Raw genomic sequence first — 21,348 nt, forward strand, 5'->3', positions numbered from 1 at the left:
ATGCAGAGCACCCACCAGAATTCTCCATTTTATCCTCACTTTCACTCCACATTCTCATTTTTGCACCTGTGGCCTAATAAGCCAGTTTGTTCACGTGCTGGAGCCAGCCAGAAACTTTCCTTCTGCCCGGGTTTTGTAGCAGTGTTTGCTCTCAGGGCTGCACATCCACGAGTGAGCCAGGCTCTGCACGTGGGCCTGCTGTCACCTCCCAGCTCTGCCCTGGCACTGCTGGGCTCTGAGGGCACATTCCTGCAGCCCTGACTGCACCCAAAGCCGTGTCACGCTGTTGGGTCACACACAGAGGTGAGAGTGAAGCATGGCTGTGATTATGGCAGCTCCAGCAAGGTGATCTCACTGCTCTCCATGGGATTCCCAAGGGACAGGGGCACATCAAGGGTTAGGGGGGTGCCAAGTGTCCCCCAGTGAAAGTGCACACGCAGCCACCACCAGGTCAATGCACTCCTTCACTGGCCTTATGATGCCCTGGTCCCATAGCCAGGGCCAGAACTCACTGTCTCAGTTCACATGGGCTTCTAATCAGTTATTTTATGGTATGACTTTTAGTCATTTTCATTTCAGGCTTGGTTAGAAGTTGAGCAAGTGTTGATGAAGTGCCGCAGTAAGCATCTGATTTTTTTCCCCTCTTGTGGTTACCATCAATTTCTAAGAAAAGTCTTTCAACTGCAGATTGGAATCATCTAAGCCACTTACACATATCCTTTAATTTATTGGTGATTCTGCTTGGCTAGTTAAAGGTGAAAAACCCTTTTTCTTGTGTTTTGGTCGCATTTCTAGTTAATACTCATTAAATGACTTAATGTATGTTACACATGATCAACCTGATTCACTACTGACATAAAACAGAAGCGTTTCGTTAGTAACGGTCCCTTGCCAATTAGTGAACTAAATTACGTTTGAACCATTTTCTTCAAAGATTCTCCTCCACCCCTCATGCATCATTTGGCAAGTCCCCTGCATGCTTACAGTATTTGTGTGCGTGCAGTGAAAGGAGACTGTTACCTCCTCAACCAAAATAAATGAATATGTGATCCCGGTGCTAATGCAGCACTGAGTAATACAAAGAATCACGGCCATCCTCCCTTTGATCACCCAAAGATCTCAGCAGCAATTAAGATTAAAAACTGCTTAAAAAAAACCCCAAAATATTAGGAACATTCTGTAAGGGGAAAGTGAATGCTCCCCAGGGTTTTTCAGAAAGCCAGAGAAGAAAGGGGACCTGTTCTCATTTATGGCGAGCGCAGGCTCTTCAGTCGCTGGGGCGTGGATATCCTCAACCTGCCGAGCCACAGCCAGGTGAGTGGGGCTTCTGGAAATGCTTCCTTCTTTCTGGGACTGCGGTTAACAAGAAGAGCAGTCTTTTGGTTTCAAACTGAAGTCAAACAGAAATGCATCTTCTCAACCACATCCTTAAATAGCCGGTCATCGACAGGAAAATTAACCCAGCCCCGGGGGCTGTGCGGGAAGCAGGTGGACAGGTATCGACATTTGGTTTTCACCTTAAACCAGAGGATTCTTTCGGGATTTCCACGGCTGTGTGTGATCTAGAAAGTCACCTAATCTGATCATTGCTGCTGCAGTTTCAGTTTTGGAGATGTGGCAGAGAGAAGAAACATGACCAGGAGGAGGAGAAACGAAAATGAGTTTATGCTAAAAACAAGAGAGTTCTGCCATTGATTTTAATGGGGCATGGAGGGGCCTCTATCCATGGTGGTGAAACAAAAATCACTGTCCCAGTGAGCTGAGCACTCATGTTTTCCCTCCAGTGGATTTAGGAAGTGACCCCAGTGGAATGTCTTGGCTATAACTTGCTCTGAAGGTGTTTAGAAATCAACCAGTGTTTTCCTGAGTGTAATTCTAATCATCAATCTTTTACCTCAGGGGCTGTTCTGTGAGATTACCATCTCGGGATTTTGGCTGGAAGTTTAATTTTTGTAGGTTCTGCATTCTTCCCCTTGAGTCAGCAGGTAAGGTATGTGGCTGTGGCCTGCATTTGTCATGCCACAGGGCTGCCATTCTTGGGGGCCAAGGCCCTCGTGCCAAAAGCAATGTCACCCTGCTGGAATCCCACCCACGTGTGTCACCGGGCAAGGTCTTTTCTGTTAATGGATGAGTAAAATTTCACCAGGCTTCTGTTGTCATCACGAGGTAAGTAAGAGGGATTTGCATCTGAGCTGGCACATTTTCCAGAATCAGTTTCCAAGGCTAATTTAAGTCTGGTTGGCATGTAGATCTTTCCTTGAAGCGGAGGCTGAGATTCCGAAGGCTCACAGTTTTCCATAGGAAACGCCGCCCTGGGTGTCCGTGTGCCAGACAGGCCTGTTTGGCATTTCCCAGAGCATCAATGACCCACTGTTCTACTGCAGAATCCATTGGCTCATGCTGTGAATACCTGCCTGGGGAGCTGGCTGCACACTGGGAAAACAGGAATGCAAACACCCTGGCTGTGATCAGTGGATTCAGCACTCACATCCCTGGAGTGCCCAAGGCCTGGTTGGACAGGGCTTGGAGCACCCTGGGGTAGTGGAAGGTGTCCCCATGGCAGGGGTGGGATGAGATGGGCTTTAAGGTCCCTTCTCATCCAAACTGTTCACAATTCTATGAATTAACGCCCTTCAGGACGGTTTGTGGCTGTTCATAAGAAAAGCACCCAGCACTACCCTGGAAGGCTTTGGGCAAACACCAGAGGGAGAAGGGGGATGTGGGAGGCAAATACACGGTACTGGTTTCTTTTCCAGGCATGTCATGCTATATTCTGTTCATGGTACTTATGTTTCTCTACAGGACGTGCAGTGAGGGGATGTTTACTCTGATGAGAGTCGGGTTGATAACAGGAAACCAAGTCCTTTGTGCAGTAGATTGACCTTGAATCACACACAGACCTTTTTTTCAGTAACAGAGGGTAAGACTGTAAAACACAGGAAAATGGTGTCTCCAGAAAACAAAACTGGCATTTGGAGTTGGCTAGAATGTGCCCAAGCCTCTGCCAGCCTCAGCTCCCTGAATGTCAGCCCGAGCAGGTGGTGGAGGCACAGCCACGGGCCAGGGCCTTGTAGGAGAATCAGGGGCACAGTTGCTTTTTGTCCCTCAATACTTTCCCTTAAAAGTTCACTCTAGACAGAAAAATGAAGCTGCATGTGTCTGTGGGTGAGGAGCAGAGCTGGGATGCAGGAGACCCTGCAGTGTGGGGACACTCAGAGGTTTAGGGAAGGACTCCCTCCCTCCCAGTCTTCCCCCACAGAGGGAGTGCTGGCCTTTGGGGCAGGAACCATCTCAGGAGCCCTTGCAGGGGCTTTGTTACAGGGGTTTGGTGTGTTGGATATTTCCAAGTGCTTCCTCAGTGTCATTAAAACAGCACTGCAGGATGCAGCTCCATTAATAGCCAATAATTCCAGAGTGAAGGAGCTTCTGCTTACATGCAAAAACCTACATGCAAAAACATGCTGAACTCTGCTCACACATCTCCAGCTGTGCTCTGCTGCAGCTCTCCAGGCACAGAATCACAGAATGGTTTTCATGGAAAGGAACCTTAAAGCTCACCTCACTCCTTCCCCTGTCCCAGGTTATTCCAGCCTGGCCTTGGGCACTGCCAGGGATCCAGGATGGGCACCCTGTGCCAGGGCCTGCCCACCCTGCCAGGGAACAATTCCCAATTCCCAATATCCCATCCAGCCCTGCCCTCTGGCACTGGGAGCCATTCCCTGTGTCCTGTCCCTCCATCCCTTGTCCCCAGTCCCTCTCCAGCTCTCCTGGAGCCCCTTCAGGCCCTGCAAGGGGCTCTGAGCTCTCCCTGGAGCCTTCTCCTCTCCAGGTGAGCACCCCCAGCTCTCCCAGCCTGGCTCCAGAGCAGAGGGGCTCCAGCCCTTGGAGCATCCCCATGGTTTCCTCTGGACTCTCTCCAGCAGCTCCATGTTCTCCTTGTGCTGGGACTGGAGGCAGCTCTGCAGGTGAGATCTCACTGTGGAAGTTGATCTCCATCTTCCAGTCCCAGTATCTTCCCTGCCATGAACTGAAGACTGGATCTTACCCACTGAAGGCCATCAGGAACCTGCTGTTCATTCCTCCTGGAGCACACAGTCCCACATCAGCAGGGCTCTGCTGACTCCCACCTGTGTCCCCCAAGCAAAGGGCTGGGAAGGGACAGCACAGGTAGTCACAAGCTGTGTGTTCTCCTGAAAGCTTGGATCAGCTTCCCATGGGTTGGGTTAGTTTTCATCCAGAGCCTTTCCCTGACCCCCATTGCCAGCAGCTGATGAGGGTTGAAGAGGAATTATCCATGGGACAGGGACTCCAGAGACCTCTTGTTTTGGCCCAAACCTCCACATTGACCAAGCTCAAGAGGAGCCAGAGCCTGTAGCACAGCACAAAAACTCCTCAGAAAAAATTTGGTGTTATTCCATAGCAAATCAGTGCGTGCTTCAGCACCTGGGAGATGCTGGCAAGCAGGACATCCAGGCACAGCTGAGCTGCCTGTACAATCAAATATTTCCCATTCCTGATGGTTGTTACCTGGTTTCCCTGCTGAAGTACTGGAATTACACTGAAATAATAAAGGAATCAGGCCAGTTGCCTGACACTGTGTTCTTTCTATTTTCACAGAGAGTTTAACTGGAAGCCTTGGAGCAGGAATATCCAAAAAAATCCCCAACTCCCAGTATTTCAGTACATCTTAGCTAAGGCCAGATGGGCTCATCCAAGTATACTTTGCTGCCTGTGTTAATTTTGGGGAAGCTTTGTGTGCTTTAAGGCTTTTGGTGACTTGGAAATCTGACCCACAGTCAGCTCACAGTGCTTCTACAAAGGAGATCTAAGGATTTGACATGGATGTGTCAATTTTCTGCTTTACAAAAAGACGTCAGCCAGTAAGTAAGCTTGCCATGGCCGTGGTGTGTTGGAGGGCCATTACCTACTTATTTCCAAAAATTATTTAGCCGACTGGCTGGCCGCCTTTCCTTTTTCCCAGGCTCTTGGAGAGAATGTAGGAGCTGAGCTACTTGGCTACAAGAGATTTTCTCCTCTGGAATTGGCAGCTGCTCATTCCGGAAGAGCAGCAGCATATTTGGCCACCGATTGCAAAAGCAAAGGGAAAACCATTATTTTTTCATTTCGCTTTTTTAACTCTCCAGTGGGAGACATTGACTGTATTTGGGTGACCCTTGTTGCTACAGCATTGCTAAGGCTTCCCTATTCCTTAAAAGTAAAAAATTAGGATATTCAGTTCTTAAAAATGCATATATTCCCCTTGGCCGGGCTCGGAGCAAGCGGGTGCCAAGTGTCTCATTGTGTCAGGCCTTACACAGCAGCACATTCAACGTCACGGCTTCATGAGTCAGGGTTTTCTTTCTGAAAAGGATCACGTCAAGAAAACCAGCACAAAAATTCCCTATAGCCCAGCAACAGAGCGTGCTGTGTAAGAAGCTCTGTCGGGCAGGAGAGCGAGCAGTGAGAGTCAGATCTGCCCGCCTGGGCATCCTTCCACGCCGGACAAAGGCAGTGACGGTCAGCGCCGCTCCGTGACTCAATGCTTGGATAACGGCTCCAGCAGGAGCTGGGCCTGGCCAGACCTGTGGCTTTGCTGATGTCAGGGCACCTTTGAAGCCTCTCCACGAGCTGCTCGTCGCTCACGGTACCGGGCTGAGGGCGCCGTGCGGGACCGTGGGTGCTGTGGCTCCTGCTCAGACCTGCCGGGATCCTCGCACGGAGCTCGGGGGCGGTGGGGCTGTTACATACAGGGGCTCTGCTGCTGTCACCAGCACCCCCCTGTGCATCACTGTGGCAGGAAACGCTGCCCGTGGGCAGCTTGGGGTTTTCAGCTGCTCTTTCCTCTGCTTTCCATTAGAAATTCCATGAATTCATCAGCACCTATTGCATCCGCAGGTCACTCTCTGTAAAGGAGGTTGAACAGCTCATGTAGGGAGGGATGGGACACAGGGAATGGCTTCCCACTGCCAGAGGACAGGGTTAGGTGGGATATTGTGCAGGAATTATTCCCTGTGAGGGTGGGCAGGCCCTGGCACAGGGTGCCCAGAGCAGCTGTGGCTGCCCCTGGATCCCTGGCAGTGCCCAAGGTCAGGTTGGGAGGGGTCTGGAGCAACCTGGGACAGCGGAAAGTGTCCCTGCCCATGGCAGGGGTTGATTTTTCAGGGCAGGATGAGTTTTCACGTCCCTTCCAACCCAAGTTATTCTACAACTCTATGATCTTTATGCCCACTATAAAGAAGGAGAAGCTGAAATTCAAAGTGGAAGTGACTCTCCTGAGGTCACAACTCTGCCAGCCAGGAGTGATTTGACAGAGCTCAGTTCTTCAAGGTGCTCTCAATAGATGCTTCTCTGCCATTTCTGATGCTGTGTAGGTTTCTGTGATGAATTTCCTTTATTGGTCCAGAATATTACTGGAGAGCCCTGTGAAGCAGGGCTTTGGGAAATTAATTTTCCCTAAATTCAGCAGTGTGCTCGGGGCCATCTCACTTTCTCCTGTGATCAGCACCTGTCAGTGGTGACATTTGGTATTTGAGGGAGGCATCAAAGAGAGGTGCACATGGAGGGATGTTGCTGAAGCTGAAACCCTTTCTGTTGGTGCACCCACTCCAATTTGAGATGTTTGAGAGCTCTGACTGGAGGCCAACGGTCTTAAACTCCGTATTTGGTCGATGAAGAGAGATCAGCTCTTTCCCAGGATGATTCAGAGTGGAGACAGGCTCTCCTTTTGAATCACTGAAGGAAGCCTTTCATCCCTCTCTCCGTTATCTGCAGAGGGACTTCTCCCCCCTAACTCTGGTTTTTGAATGAGCTGCTGTGGGTCCCACCTGCATCCCACTGGTCTTAGCCAGCAAAACCTCTGGACTTGCTCCTGTGCCCTGTGGGGGATGATCAGAAGTCCTGCTCAGGCACAATATTTTGTGTCTGTGCACGGAGGAGGCTTTGCACCTTCCTCTGGAGCATCTGTTGGGAGTTACTGCTGGAGGCAGACATGGGCTGGATGGGCTTTAGGTTCTGATCTGGCCCTTCCCATCCTCCTTTGATCTAGAATAATGTTTAGCCATCGCTTACTGGTGCAGGAAGGATGAGGATTTTGCTGATTTGAGTATTTCTGCAGATTTTTTGAGAAACAAAGAGTCACTTTCCTTGGGTTTAGTGAGTCTGGAGATTAAGACTGATCCCCATGAATCCTGTGGTGTGAGCAGCATTCCTGGGAGCTGTGTAGGGAGTCCCTGGGTGAGCACAGCCTGCCTTGGGCTGGCTTGTGTGGTGCACATGAGAGAAGATGGTTTGGTGTATGACACTGGAGCAAAGATGGAATGAGATGGGAATCACTGGGGGGCTGAGCTATGGGTCATGTTCAGGTGGTTTTGCTGTCTATTTCCAGTTCCAAAAACTTGGTTTTCTGCTGAAAATCTATCTCAGGAGGATTTCTGTGAGTATACTCAGGAGCCACACTGAATTGAGCTTTTGGGCCTTGTCTGTAGTATTTTCTGAAGAAGACAACAGGTGAAGGAGGCTGACAAAATTCCCCTGGCTCCAGCCTCTGCTTCCAGGACACGGCGAGGGCAGCGCTGGCCTCCTCCAGCCAAGGCAGGAGGGAAAAACACTTCATTCCTGGGAGCCCACCTGCTCTGCTGCTGCTGCTCCCACAGCCAAGGAACATTCCTTTGCTCAGGAGCTCTGTGCCAGGCACTTCCCCCACCTGCGTGGGCCGGGAGGAAGAGGAGGCCAGGCCCGGCAGCTGCCCCTGGCCAGGCAGAGCTTACAGGGAAAGCTGGATCCCTTCTGAGTAACAGCGAGTTCCTACGCCAAGTGAGGGTGCAGATTCCCTTCGCTGGGAGCAAGGCAAGTCTGTTCTTGGTGGGAAGTTCCTTGTCAGAGGCTCACCTGTGGGAAAAGGAGGGGGATATGGGAGCAGCCAGGCTGCGTGGGACTGCGGGGCCGCAGCCTGCTCCGTGATGGGCCAGCGAGCAGTGGAGTGATCTCCCTGGCGTGTCGGGATGTCTCACCCACGGACATGAATGAGCAAAGGTGGGGAGAACCTTGGGTTTCCCCTTGCCCAGGATGCTCTGATTCCTGGTGCTTTCCCACTGAGACTCAATGAAAAGCTGCCTTGCCCCTCTCCTTCCTCTTGCCAGCCTGGCCCACAGCTGGGAAGGATCCTCATGGATCTCGGCTGTTTCCTGCATCAAGGGTGGGCAGCATCAAACAGTCTCCTCTGCTCTTCTCACAGAATAGTTTGGGTTGGAAGGGACATTAGAGCCCACCCCATTCCACCCCTGCCATGGGCAGGGACACTTTCTACTGTCCCAGGCTGCTCCCAGCCCCAATGTCCAGCCTGGCCTTGGGCACTGCCAGGGATCCAGGATGGGCACCCTGTGCCAGGGCCTGCCCACCCTGCCAGGGAGCAATTCCTCATTACCAATATCCCATCCATCCCTGCCCTCTGGCAGTGGAAGCCATTCCCTGTGTCCTGTCATCCTCGTAGAAGTCTTTCTTGTAGGTTCCATTTAGGAACTGCAAGGCCACAGTTAGGTCACCCCAAAACTTTCTCTTTTCCAGGAGGAACAATCTCAATTCTCTCATCCTTTCCTCACACCAGAGGGGCTCCAGACTTTGGAGCATCTCCATGCCCTCCTCTGGACAGGCTCCAGCAGCTCCAGGTCCCTCCTGTGCTGGGTCCCAGGGCTGAGACAGCTCTGCAGGTGGGGTCTCACCTGAGTGGGGCAGAGGGGCAGAATCCCCCCCTCACTGCCCATGCTGGGGGCTCAGCCCAGGGCATGGGGGGTGTCTGGATCCCAGTGCACACGGCCAGGGCATGGCCAGTCCTCCCTCACCTGCACCCCAAAGTGCTTCTCCTCAGAGCTGCTCTTGATCCATCCCTTCATCCCCAGCCTGATCTGATCCTGGGGGCTGCCCCAATCCAGGTGCAGCAGCAGAATTTGGTCCTGTTAAACCACATGGAGGTTCCCATGGACCCACTGCTTGAGCTTGCCCAGGTCCCTCTGGGTGGCCTTGTCCTTTGGGTGTGTCCCTGCTCAGCTCAGTGTCATCTGCAAACCTGCTGAGCGTGCCCTCCATCCCTTCCTCTACATAACTAATGCAGATCCTAAATACCACTGGTCCCGGTATGGACCCTACAGCAGCTGCAGCTGGGATTGAGAGATGCTCAAGCTCCAGCCAACTGCAGGATTCCACACAGTGCCTCCCTCCTGCCCTGCTCCTCGGGGCTGCCCCATTCTTGGACCAAATTCCTGGGCTCCAGACCAGGCTGAGCACCTGAAGGTTCCCTGTGCCAGCAGGTCTGGCTCTGTCCCAGCACACGGCACCCGGAGCTGCGGGCTGACCCTGCGGGGCTGCGCCTGCCCCTGGCACCCAGCACATCCCGGCGGGAATGGCAGGCGGCCCCGCCAGGGTTTGGGGCTGGCATGGAGCTCCCTGGCCCGTCGCTCCCTGCCAGCTGCCTGCAGCGCCCCGGGGCAGCGGCTTCGCAATCCCGAGCAGCGGAAGCGGCAGCCGCGCTCGGGCCACTCGTGGCAGCGCCACGGGTCACTGCCAGCCCCGCCGGCCGCGCTTCCTTCCCCTCCGGCTCCCGGGAAGGGAAGCAGCCCCTGCAAAGTGCCTATCAGCAAAAAGGCTGCGGGTGCCGCAGGGACACCCAGCTGCCTTTTGGATCGGAGCCCGAGGAACTTGGCAGGAATTGCGCCAGAAGAGTGGAATAGCAGAGCTGGGAGCGCCGGGGGATTTGGGAGATATAAGCGGGATGAATCCAGCCGCGGGGCTGGGGACAGTTGCTACCTCAGGTTATTTTTTGGAGGTGTTTGGATATTTCTAGGGAAGTGCCCTGCCTGTGTTTTCTGCCCAGCTGGCTCTCTGCTCTCCTGTGGTTATGGAAAGATGTTTTTCAGCCAGCAGTGCCTTGGTTCCGCAGCGCTCCCCGTGTGACACTGCCTCCAGCGCTGGGACCGGCACTCGGCGCTTTCCCACAATAGGCTGGACACCGCTGTGAGGACGCCAAAAAACCTCCTGGCTCCAGAAGGGGTTTAGCCCAGCAAAGCCTTTCTGCTGCCCGAATTCAAGCCCTCATCCTGCCGTGTCCAAGCCACTCTTGCTTCCATCTTCTCTCAACAGAGCTGCTTGCACATCCCAGCTGGGAAGCTGAGGTTGGGAGAAAGTCTGTGGAACTGGGGAGTGAAGCTTGGAGATGCTGCAGTGAGCAGCTCCTGCATAGGAGTGAGGCTCCTGCCTGCTCTGCATCCCTGTCCTGTCTCTTCCTGGGGCTCTTGCACAGGCAGCAATCCTGGAAAATCAGGAAAATCTCTCCTGAATGTCTCTTGCTGTGGTCAAGGCCCCAGAGTGTCTTGTCCCACCCTCCAGTGGTGGACAGCAGACTGCTCTGCTCCACCACATCCCCTGCACCTCCCTCTCCACCTTCTCAGGCTCAGCAGCCACTGGGCTTTTCCTGCCCCTCTGCCAGGCTGTTCCCATGCTAGGTCAGGGCTTTCTCAAAGTCATCACCTCATCCCATGAGCTGGCAGCCAGTGGAACAGTGGTTCCCGTGCTCTGCCAGCCGCTGCCAAAGTTGCTGCCAGGTCCTGCTCACCCCTGCTCTGAAACCTGCCTGCACCAGCTCAGCTTCCCAGTGCTCCCCCATCCCATCCTCGAGCACCATTTTGGTGGTTTCCATCCAGCTCAGCCCCTAAACTGGTGCTGACACTTTGCAGGCAAACAGATCTGTGCCCAGCAGTCCCCTCAGGTGCCACCAGCCATGTGCCCACTGGGAGAGGGTGGCATCTCTCCTGCCACCTCTCTCCAGGCGTTTGCTGCAGCGCTCGCGTGCAGGCAGCTGGAGGGAATCAGAGAAAATCTGGGCAAAGACAAGGGAAAAAAAAAATCCTGGGACCTGGCAAGAACCTACACAAGTTTCCATGAGAAATCCAACGTGGCCATCCAGCCCGTCTGTGCTGGAGCGTTCCCAGGCCTCTCCCGGGGTCAGCGGCGTTGCCAATGCCCACCCAACATTCATTAGAGCCCTGACCAAGCCTGGGCTCCTGCCCGCGGTTCCTGCAGCTCCCGATCCCGTTCTCCCTCCCTGCTGCCAGTTCCCAGCAGCCCAGGGAGCTGCCTGCCTCCCGTCGCTCCCGTGACATATTTATTGCTATCAGTTTAGTCTTTAATTTCCTTTGTTTCAGAATATCTGACGGCGCAATTAAGAAGGCCCGAAGGAAAGCGTGTGTGTGCTCGGTCATCAGACCTGCGGTTACCGTCTGTCTGGAAGCGGCGCTGGAGCGGGGCTCGGCAGCAGCTGCCAGGATTCCAGGCTTGTTTTCATTTTCTAAGAGGTTAACTGAGAGCCCGATGCGAAGAGACACCCGTCCACACCCAGAAACCCCGCCACACACACGGAGCCACACGCACCCGTACGGAAACACACACATAAACACAGATGTGGGCCGGCACGGGGAGATGTAAACACAGCCCTGCGAGGAACCGGCCCGGAGGAACCGGGATGGGACCTGTCTGATCCCGGCTTTCCACCGGCCGTGGTGCCGCAGGTCGGTGCGGGGACAGAGGAGCCCTTGCACCCTGCACACCCAATCCGCCAAGTGCAGCTCGTTCTGCCCCATCTCCAGCACGGTGGGGCAGGTCCCTCCCGCTGCTCGGCCCAGACCTTCTGGGGGAAGAGCCCGGTCACGGTAGCTGTGAGGAGGCGCAGCTGGGGCTTGTTTCCTCCAGGGCTTGGCTGCAAGGCGAGCATGCGAGGATGTGGATGCGCCCGGGGTCGGGACTGCGGAGCTCTCCCTGCCGCCGGCACCGCGAGCTGGGCTGGGTCACTCTGCCCAGGGTGCTGGAGGGAGCAGGGGAAGCTTTGACATTGATTACAGCAGGGTTAGGAAAGGAGAAAGCCTTTCACTTTGTCCCTAGGGAGTGGTAAATCCTGAGGGGCTGCAGCTCCTGGTGCCCTGGAGATTGGTGGTGCTGGGGTGATGGGGACCTGTGGTACTGGGGTGGTGGGGACTGGTCCTGTTGGGGTGCTGGGAACTGATGGTACTGGTCCTGTTGGGGTGCTGGGGTGATGGCACTGGGGTGGTGGGGACTGGTCCTGTTGGGGTGCTGGAAACCGATGGCACTGGGGTGGAGGGAACTGGTCCTGTTGGGGTGATGAGAATTGATGGTACTGGGCTGGTGGGGACTGGTTGCTGGGATGATGTAGACCAATGTGTCAGGGTGATGGAGGCCGGTGGTGTCAGGATAATGGTGAGCAGTGGTCCTGGGGTGATGGGACCAAAGGTGTCAGGGTGACCTGTGAGCCCAGGGTGAGGAGCACCTCAGAGAGCCCCCACAGGAGGCTGACGCACAGCAGCACCAAGGTGAGGTGTTTGCCAGCACGGTTTGGCAACACCAAGGTGGGGTGACCACAGTTTCCGCGTGGAAATCCCCATCCCAGAGCCTGGCAGGCATCACCAGGGCTGCCAGGAAGAGACAGAATTCACCCACCCATGGCTGTCCTTCCTGCCCCAACAGCAGAGCCCATGTGGGAAATGCCAGGCTGGGGAAAAAGCAAGGAGAAATCTTTCCAGCAGCAGGTTTGTGCCTCACAGGGCCCGGCTGCAGAGGAGGAGAATCTCCAGTGGCTTTTAAGGGCTGGGTTCATGCTCTGCTGCCGTGGGGCCTCATTTGGAGCTTGCTCCTCTCCCTCTCCTGCCTTCACAAGACGTGTAGGAACTTCCTATCTCTGCAGCCTCAGGCCCTTAGTCACATTTGGTTGGCAGCCACAGGCGCGCACACGCTCGCCCGGCGGGATTGCACGCACACCTTGTTTTCTTAGGAAACAAGAGGGGAGCGTGACCCAGGCCAGGTAGCACTCCATTCTGCTGTAATAAATGAACATGTCAACTCTCCTGGCCCTAAAACCTGTCCCAGATGCCCTAAAGGCCAGGGGGGAAGCTTGGCATCCTCGTGGTGAGCTCAGCCAGGTGAGGGAGGTGCAGCCCAGTTCAGTGGGGTACCCAAGGTGCCCATCAGGGTTCAATCCCTGCCTTGCTGCAGGCATGGGCTGGGGGTCCTCAGCAGAGGGGTCCTGCTGGTGTTGGGTAAATCCCTGAGCAGGGAAATTTAGGGTGGAACATCCCCAGTTTTAACTGAGAGTGTCCCACTCTTCCCCTGTGGTGCCCCTGGGCTGGAAGTGCTGCTGTGCCCTGGGGGTGGAGAGTGTGGGGAGAGCAAAGAGCAGGGACAGACCCACCAGTCTCAGCCAGGGATGTTGTCCCTCTCCCCTTCATATTGAGAGGAACCTCTGCTTTCCTTTCCTGTTTCTCCAGGACTCTCCCCTCCTTTTGCTGTCTCCCTGATTTAGTTTTGGAGGGAAAAGGGGCAGCAGGGGCTCATCTTCCCCCAGAGCCACTGATGTGCAGCCAAACGTGGCACAACCCTGTGTGCCCTGCAGGGCTGGAGGCCACCAGCTGGAGCAGCAGGAGGGGCACAGGGGGCTTCAGGGGCATGTGCCCTCTCTGCAGACCCTAAGGAGCCTGGGACCTGCCTCAGCTCCTGCTCAGTCCCAGGGCTGGTCCTTCACCTCCATCCCCGCCAGCCTAATGGGTCTCTCCCAGTGTTGCCTGCTCTTCTGGGAGCCTGCTTGGGATTTGCTTCCAAACAATTTTCTTCCCATCTCTTCACCCTTGCCACATCACAAAGTGCCCCCCCTTTCCTTAGGTGAGATCTTTCCCTTGAGCCCTGGTTTCCTCCTCAGGGCCAGGAATTGTGTTGGCTCAGGCCATCTGAAATGCCTTGTTATGCAGATGTGTCTCAAACAGCTTCAATCTCACAGGTTCTGCTGAATTTTGGGCTTTGGGCTCAGTTCTCAAGGCAGGTTCCACATCCCATGAGACCCGAGCAGAGCAGGGGCGGGAGAGCCGGGATGTTCACTCCCTTCTGGGCACTGATGTCCGGGTGCTGTGCATGCTGAGGGTCTGGCCAGGGCACTGAGCACTTTGTCGAGCTCCTCCATCGGTGCCAAGCGCAGCTGGGGCTGCGGAAATGCCCCGGTCCCTGTTAGAGGGCGATAGCAGCGCCGAGATAACCGCGCTATCAGATCCCCGGGGCTGGCCCCGGCCGTCGCTCCAAGGCAGCCCGAATTATCCCCTCCCCGAGGGAGAAGGGTCCCTGAGCCCCGTGCGGGGATCCCCAGCCAGCCCCAGGCTGGGGCGCAGCAGGAGAGGCCTCTCCAGCAGCTCCACAGCGCTGGAGCTGACCCTGCTCCAAATGAGACCGAGCACTTGCTGAGCAAAGCTACCGACAGGGGTCTCGGGGGACCGCGGGGATGTGTCATCCTGCTCCCGAGCCAGCCGAGCCCCAGCGGTGTCACACAGAGAGTGGCTCTGCCGGGGGTCCGGATCCTGCCCCCTGCCCTCCCCGGCTCCTGCGGGCCTGTGCCAGGTCCCCTGCTGGGCACGGGGGCGGCTCTCGGAGCCGGGTCCTGCGACAGAGGTTGCGTTCGTCTCGCCTCCAGCCCATTGTCTTGTTTATTTGTCATGGTTGGTCCCCAATTAGGAGTTCGAGCCGTTTGGGACAAGAACTGTTTCTTCCCATGTGAGCGTGCGGTTCCCGCTCGGCCGGGCTGTGATGTGGCCGGCGACCCGCAGGAGCATCTGCTATTGCTGCAACAGTGCCCGAATGCGTTTCAGATGGGCCCGGCTCTGCTTTGCGTGCTCGGGCCGCCGGCCAGCCCGGGATGGAGCCTCCAGCCGGCCCTCGGGATGCGATGTTCCCGTCCTCGGGGACCCGCCGTGGGGACCTGCAGGGGACATGGTCACCAGCCAAACGCGTCTGGCCGGTGCGAGCCTTGGGGCACCGCTGGATGGGGAAAGGGCCCTGCCGTGGGCACCCGTGGGTCCGACCCAGCCTGGCTGCACACGGGGGAAGGCGGGATGCTCCACCTGCATCTCTCAGGGAACGACCCGACTGCCACCCCCGGCTCTGCCGGCGAGCTCAGCCCGGTTTGGGATGCTCCTGCCGGCTCTGTCCGGGGATGCAGCGCGGGTCACGCCGCCGAGGGGACGAGCGGCCGGGGTGCCCCAGCCCCGCACCTGCCCCGCGGACGGCAAGTCCCGTCTGGCCGTGGCCCCGGGGCAGCGCAGGGCCCGTCCGGCCGGGTTCGGCGGCGTCAGGCAGCAGCACATGATCCGCGCCGCGGGGCCAAGGGCTGAGGTCAGTCAGTCACACCCAGGAGCGGCACTGACTTCACCGCGGGCAGGAGCAGCTCCTCACGTATCCCGCTCCCCGAAGGCAGCGCTGACCCGCCGCTCGGGGCCCGCGGTCAGGCCGCTCCGTTATCGGGGCGCGGGCATCGCTCCCATCGCAGGGATGGCTCCCCGGAGCCCCTCCTGGCTCCCGTCCCAGCCAGCCCAGCTCCTCTGCTCCGGAGGGGAGTCACTGACGGGGTCCTGCCGGTGCCGCCGGGGAAGCCGCAGCGCCGGTTCCTTCGCGGGGCTCCCGGTCCGGCCCGCGGGGCTGGCCCGCTTCCCCGGGGCGCCGGCTGGGTGGGATCAGCCGCTGGCTGAGGTAATTGAAGGCCCTTTCCATCCCTCTCGAGCCTGGGGTGAGCAGAGCAGTGCATCCTCTTCGCTGGGGCGATGGCACGGGCAGGGGGCCACCGCCGGCCCCGGCTCCAAAACCTCACGGGAGGGGAGAGAAAGCGATTTGGGGAATTTTAGGGGCTTGTCCAGGCATTTCCAGCGAAGGAAGAGTTAACCCCCGCCTGCTGCTAATGAGCCTTAACTGGGAATGACCCGGCACAGGGGAGATGTGAACCCATTGTCCTCGCCTGTGTTTGACTGTCTTCCAGTGAGACTCATGAAACGCAGAGCCGGGGCGTGAGTTCCCGATTTATGTCAGGAGGCTTGATTTATTGTATTTATTTATTTTTGCCATCTGGTTGAGGAGGGATGTTGAACGCAAGCGTGAGAAATCCAGATGTGCACAGCTCCTGGCTCGCAGCGTCCCGGCCCCGCTCCCGGCTCCGGCCCTGCCCCCGGGCCCTGCCAGCCCCCGAGCTGCCCGGGGAGGGTGGGTGGCACCTCCTGGCACCACCCTCAGCATCCCTGGCGGGAACGAGATGTGCGTGTTGGCACAAGGAAAGGCTACATCTGGATGAGCAGCGCTGGAATTCCCAGCATAGGAAATGTTGGCCACGTAACGCCGTGGTCACAATGGGGACACCTGTGTGTCCCCAGCTGCAGGGTCAGGGGTCAGACAGGTGCTGCACTACTGGCCCCGGGGCATAATGCCCACCCTAAACTGATGATACCCTGTCCAGTGCCTGTGTTTTGGGGGACATTGTATTGCTTTGAGGGCCGGCAGGAAACGGGCCCCACAAATGGGCTGCAACCCCAAAATGGGCATCCTCCAGGGCAGGGACACTGGGGACAGCCAGGATCCCTTCCCTGGCGGCAGGCTGGGTGATGGAAGAAAGCCACATCATGCATGGGGAGACACCATGGCATGCAGGGATGTCCCTGGGTGTGGGATGGAGGAGCTCGTTCTGTTTTGGCATTCGCCCCTTCCATCAAGGGACAGCAGCGCCAGGCTGGAAATGGGCACAGCTGGCCCTGCTGTCACCACTGGAGCAGCACGAGGCTGCCACTGGCACAAGGCAATGCCAGCCTGGGGTCAAACCCATGCCAGGAAACATCCCCATAGGAGCTGGAGGGCACAACTGGGCAGAGGAAGAGGGGCTTAGGGGGCAACTTCTGAATTTCTGTGGTGATCTTTAGGTCGGGGCTCCTCTGAGACACGAGAGATGATCACACAGGATCTTAGCTCATCCGCTTGCTGTCTCATGCCTGGGAGGTTTGGCCAGTGGCCCAAGGGCTCCGGAGGAGGAGGAAAATTTCATCATCCTGCTCTAACGTCTCCTGTATAATCAGGCCCTTGTTAACCGATACAGCCCCATGCGAGGACCCGGCCACTGCTGCAGCCTTAGGTGGTCTTGGCCCCAGCAAAGCTCTGCTGAGCCTCTCCCAGCACAGCCTGGGAAGCGGCTCTGGTTTTATCTGGTGTGTCCCCTGCACCTCGCACATGCTCACTCTGCTCCCTCTGCCTCTTCCCAGCCTTTCTCCGCTTCCCCAGGAACTGCCAGGGTTGCCAGAGTGGGGCTCCCCACACCGAGGTGCTCCCACACACTGGGATGGTGCCCTCATCACGATGGTACCCACACCACGATGCTCCCCGTGCCAGGACAATCCCTGCACCACGATGGTCCCACATCATCCCAGCACTTTTGAGCAGCTGGTGAGTCAATTTAAACACTCCCTCCACCTGGAAAAATATGTTTCCAATCAGCCATGCCATAGCAGGTGGGAAGGAAGGAAAGAATGAGGTGACAGGGGGCTGATCCACAGCGATGCCTTGAGGGGTTTTGGGGCAGTTCCAAAGGTGTTTTGGGGGAGCAGATGTGTCTGAGGGTGAGCACAAAAGGCACCCAAGGAAAAGCAGCCAAATGCAGTCTGTTTGTATTTGTTTATTTTAAAAAAGTACAGCAATAAGTGTAAAAAAAATAAATAATTAAATAGAGTTCTGGCAATATATTACCACAAATCTTATCATAATAATTAATTATTATTAACAATTAAACTATAATAGTCAGGTCTCAGTGCACGCTGGGCTTTCCATGGAGTCAATAAATAACACACACAGCCAGCTCTGGTGCCAGGAGCGAGCCAGCGCCACCTGCCACCGGCCTGGGGTCCTTCCCCGTGTCCCCATGTCCCACATCCCCATGTCCTTGTGTCCCCATATCCCACATCTCCATGTCCCCATGTCCCACATCCCAATGTCCTTATGTCCCCATATCCCATGTTCCCATGTCCCACATCCCTATGTCCTTGTGTCCCCGTGTCCCATGTCCCCACATACCCTCGTCCCACGCCCCCACACCAGGGCTGGATCCAGCCGTGCAAAGCCCAGCTCTTGGCCGTTAGTACATTCAGAGCCCTTCCAAAGGGAAAAGCGCTTTCCCAAAGGAGAGGACATTCCGTGCCCCGCTGTGCCCGCGCGGGGGAATGATGTTCCACAGTGGGGTGACTGTCCCACACAGGTGGCTTTGTCCCAGACGGTGGGACCCAGCCCCTGCCAGCACAGCCACCAGTACCCTCAGTTTGGCTCCTTGCAGGGGAGCCCAGACACAAAATGTGCAGAGGAAGCGTGTCCCCATGTCCCTGCATCCCCATGTCCTTCCTCACCATCCTTTCTCCAGGGAAGCGAAGATGTTCAGATGGCGCTCAGGGGCATCTGTCCTCGTGTTCTCCGTAGTGACACCATCCTTAGGGGACAGCCCGGCCCTGCTGCCACTCCCACGGCTCCCCACACCCGGTGGGAGCCCGGGGACGGCTGAGGCACATCCCGGGACCAGCCCGTGCTCCTCGGGGATGCGCTGCCTCGTCCCGCTGGGTGCTGGCTCTGCCCTGCCCGGACGCTCCGGGCTGACACGTTCATCCCGTCAAGGGGCAATAAATTACCGGAGGGCGGATGGGGCTCCGGGTAATAAATAGGAAGGCGGGAACTGGGGAGGCAGCGGCGGGGCCGGCGAGCAGCAGAGAGGCAGCGCAGGCAGGGCGGGCGCTCATGAAGGGCTGAGATGAGGTAGGAGGACACGTGCTGCCTGCCCGATGACCTGCACGTACTTCCTGAGCACCTGGCAGCCCTGCTGCTTCTTCTTGAAGGCGCTCTTGCCCTTGGAGCTGTCCCCGTACCTGACGTCCACCTGGAAGATGTTGTAGTTCTTGCAGAGGAGGCAGGTGAGGTTGGAGATGAGGCCTCGGGTGGTCTTGGTGGTGTTGTGGAGCCTCTCGAGGAGCTCTTTGGCCATGGGGTTGAGCTCCTCCTGGTCGCGCGTGATGTTGCCCAGCGAGGCGTTGAGGAAGGCGAAGAGCTTGTACATGGCCACCATCACCTCCTTCCTCTCGCTCGTCCGGTTGACGCGGAAAGCGGGGAAGAAGATGCCGGCGGGGTTGCAGAGCTTGTCACTCTCGCTGCTGAACGGCTCTCCCTGGCACTTCAGCTGCGAGGAGAGGCTGGTGTCACCCCACGTCCCCCGTGTCACCCCACGTCCCCCGTGCCACCATCCCTGCCGTGTCCCCAGCCCTCCCCTCCCCGCACCTGCGGCTCAGCCGCCCCCCGGCCGTCACCCCCGGCTGTCCCCGAGCGCCACTTACGTAGAGGCTGAAGAGCTCCTGGGCGGTGGCGTTGAGCACGGCCACCTGCCTGCGGGTCTGCTCCTGCACGTTGGAGCGGCACAGGCCGTGGCTGGGGCAGCCCGAGCCGCTCACCAGCAGCGCCCGGCCGGCCACGGGCCGCCTCTGCAGCAGGAGCAGGGCCACGAAGGGCACGACGCCTGTGAGGGGAGAGAGGCCGCTGTCACCCTGGGGTGCTGGCTGCCGCTGGTGCATCCACCCGGGGTGGTCCCAGCCCCAGGCACCCAAGGGGAGGGTGTCCAGCTGGAGCAGGGACTCATCCCGCTCGGGTGTGCGTCCAGCCCAGCCGGAATGCCCAAAGCCCCGCTCTGTCCCGGCCGTGCCGCTCTCCCGTCCCGCTGCCGTGGCCCTCACCTGCCCCCCGGCAGGCGCTCCCCCGCCTCCCTTCCCGGCGGAGGGCCCCGCAGCATTCCCACATTTCGCAAGCGGCCCGGTGGCGACCTGGGGTGTTTAATCAAACGTGCAAGAAGCTTTTTCCTCCGTTATCCTGGTCAGGGCGCCTCGGGAACAAGGCCCCACCCCGGGCCGGCTGACTCAGCGGGGCTCCCTCAAGGAAACCTGCTCTCGGCGTGCCCTCCCTCCTTCCTCCCGCCCCCGGCCCCACCGCCTGCCTCAGTTTCCCCGTCTGAGCAGCGGGCGCAGCGCCGAGGAGCCCTGGGGAGAGACGACGCAGCTGCCAGAGACTGCAGCCAGGAAATCCCTGGCCGCGGAACAAGGGGACCCTTGAGCCTGCGGCAGCTGGGTCACCCCGGCTGAGCCTCCTAGAGCGGGGCGCTGCGAGCCCCGATCGGCGGGAACCCCCAAAGCGGGATCCATCCCTGCTCGGAGAGGCCGAACCGGGCCTGGAGCCCCCAGCTCCGCTGGGCAGCCTCGGGGAGGGCGGCCTGGGTGTCCCCGCCGCTGGGTGACCTGGGTGACACCAGCAGGGTGGGGGTCCCGCGCTCCAGGCCAAGCCCCCGGGCCGTGACGGGCCCCGAAGCCGCCCGCACTTGTCAGCGCCTCGGACGTGCCGCCGGTGCCGGATAACCCAAGCCTGGATTTATTTACCCTGCCCAGGTGGGACAGGACTTACCTGGGCGTGTTCCAGCTCCCTCCCTCTCCCCCGCGCGTCCCCACGGGATGGATCAGACCCCCTGACCCCTCCGGAGCCCCTCTCGCTGTCCCCCCGGCCGCTGTTCCGCCCATCCCCAGCTGGGCAGGGTCAGGCTCTGCCCCACGTGTGCCGGGGATCGGGGGGTGGGTGGGGAGTCCCCGGTGGGAGCTGCCCCGTGGGACCCCCAGAACGGCTTCTGGGCCGGGGGCTGCTCCCTCCGACCCCTCCTGCACTTGGCAGCCTCCCCATCCTTGCACCGCTCGGCTTGAGGCGTCGGGAGACCCACAAGGAGGATAAGCAGGAGTGAGGGGGGGGAAAGTATTTAAAAGTACAAAAAATAAAAAAAAAATCCCCCCCTCCTTGAGATTTTTTTTTTTTCCCTTGGAAGCATTTCCAGTTATATAAGTGTCCAGATGTTGGCTGGACCGCGCCAGAGCCGCGCTCCGCTCCCGCTGCCAATTCCCAGAGATGCTCATCCCGGGGGGGACGCGGCGCGGCGGGAGCCCCGCTCCGGCTCCAGCGGCGCTTCCAGCCGGGCCCCGCCTGCCCCCGAGCATCACCGGCAAACGGAGGGGAGGGGGAGGAAAAAAGGGGAGGGGGAGAAGGGGAAATAGGATCCCCAAAGTCGGATTTTTTTGATTTTTTTTTTTTTACCTGCCGGTACGAACTTCATTGTGAGCAACGTCCCGGGAGCGACTTAATAGGGATTGGTGTTGGCAGAGGAAGTTTTCAGAAATTCATGTTCATACTGGGGGACTTCTCGGGGTTTATATACCGGTCTCCGGCAGGCAGAGTTCCTGTGTTGTAAGAGGGGAGGAGAGAGAGGGGGGCTGGGAGACTCGAGTATCGCTGTTCCCATTCACATCGCAGGAAGTCTTAGAAATAAAAAGTTCTATCAAATAATTGATGACACAGTGCATTTGTTTTGTTTTACGCGCGGGTCGGGGAAGTGATGAATGCGGTGGGCTGGGGGGATGGATCGAAGCCCCCCAGGGGAGGAGCGCG

At 57.7% G+C, this 21,348-nt stretch overlaps 1 protein-coding gene across 1 annotated transcript; it reads right to left on the reverse strand.

The window, feature by feature from the left end:
* Window positions 1-17,531: 17,531 nt before the first annotated feature.
* Window positions 17,532-21,100, reverse strand: LIF (LIF interleukin 6 family cytokine). Its single transcript, XM_074554365.1, has 3 exons — window positions 20,998-21,100; window positions 19,212-19,390; window positions 17,532-19,057 (listed from the first exon to the last, which is right to left on the reverse strand). The coding sequence occupies exons 1-3, from the start codon at window positions 21,014-21,016 to the stop codon at window positions 18,620-18,622; spliced, it is 636 nt and encodes a 211-aa protein (XP_074410466.1). The 5' UTR covers window positions 21,017-21,100; the 3' UTR covers window positions 17,532-18,619.
* Between the last annotated feature and the right edge of the window lie 248 nt (window positions 21,101-21,348).

Source organism: Zonotrichia albicollis, chromosome 18 (assembly GCF_047830755.1).
Source record: "Zonotrichia albicollis isolate bZonAlb1 chromosome 18, bZonAlb1.hap1, whole genome shotgun sequence".
Taxonomy (NCBI): Eukaryota; Metazoa; Chordata; class Aves; order Passeriformes; family Passerellidae; genus Zonotrichia; species Zonotrichia albicollis.

What these genes read in the sequence shown, in the direction of transcription:
- LIF (XM_074554365.1), bottom strand. An exon ending in AGGAGCTCTTCAGCCTCTAC is followed by an intron (nt 19,058 to 19,211) that starts GTAAGTGGCGCT and finishes CTCTCCTCGCAG; the next exon opens with CTGAAGTGCCAGGGAGAGCC.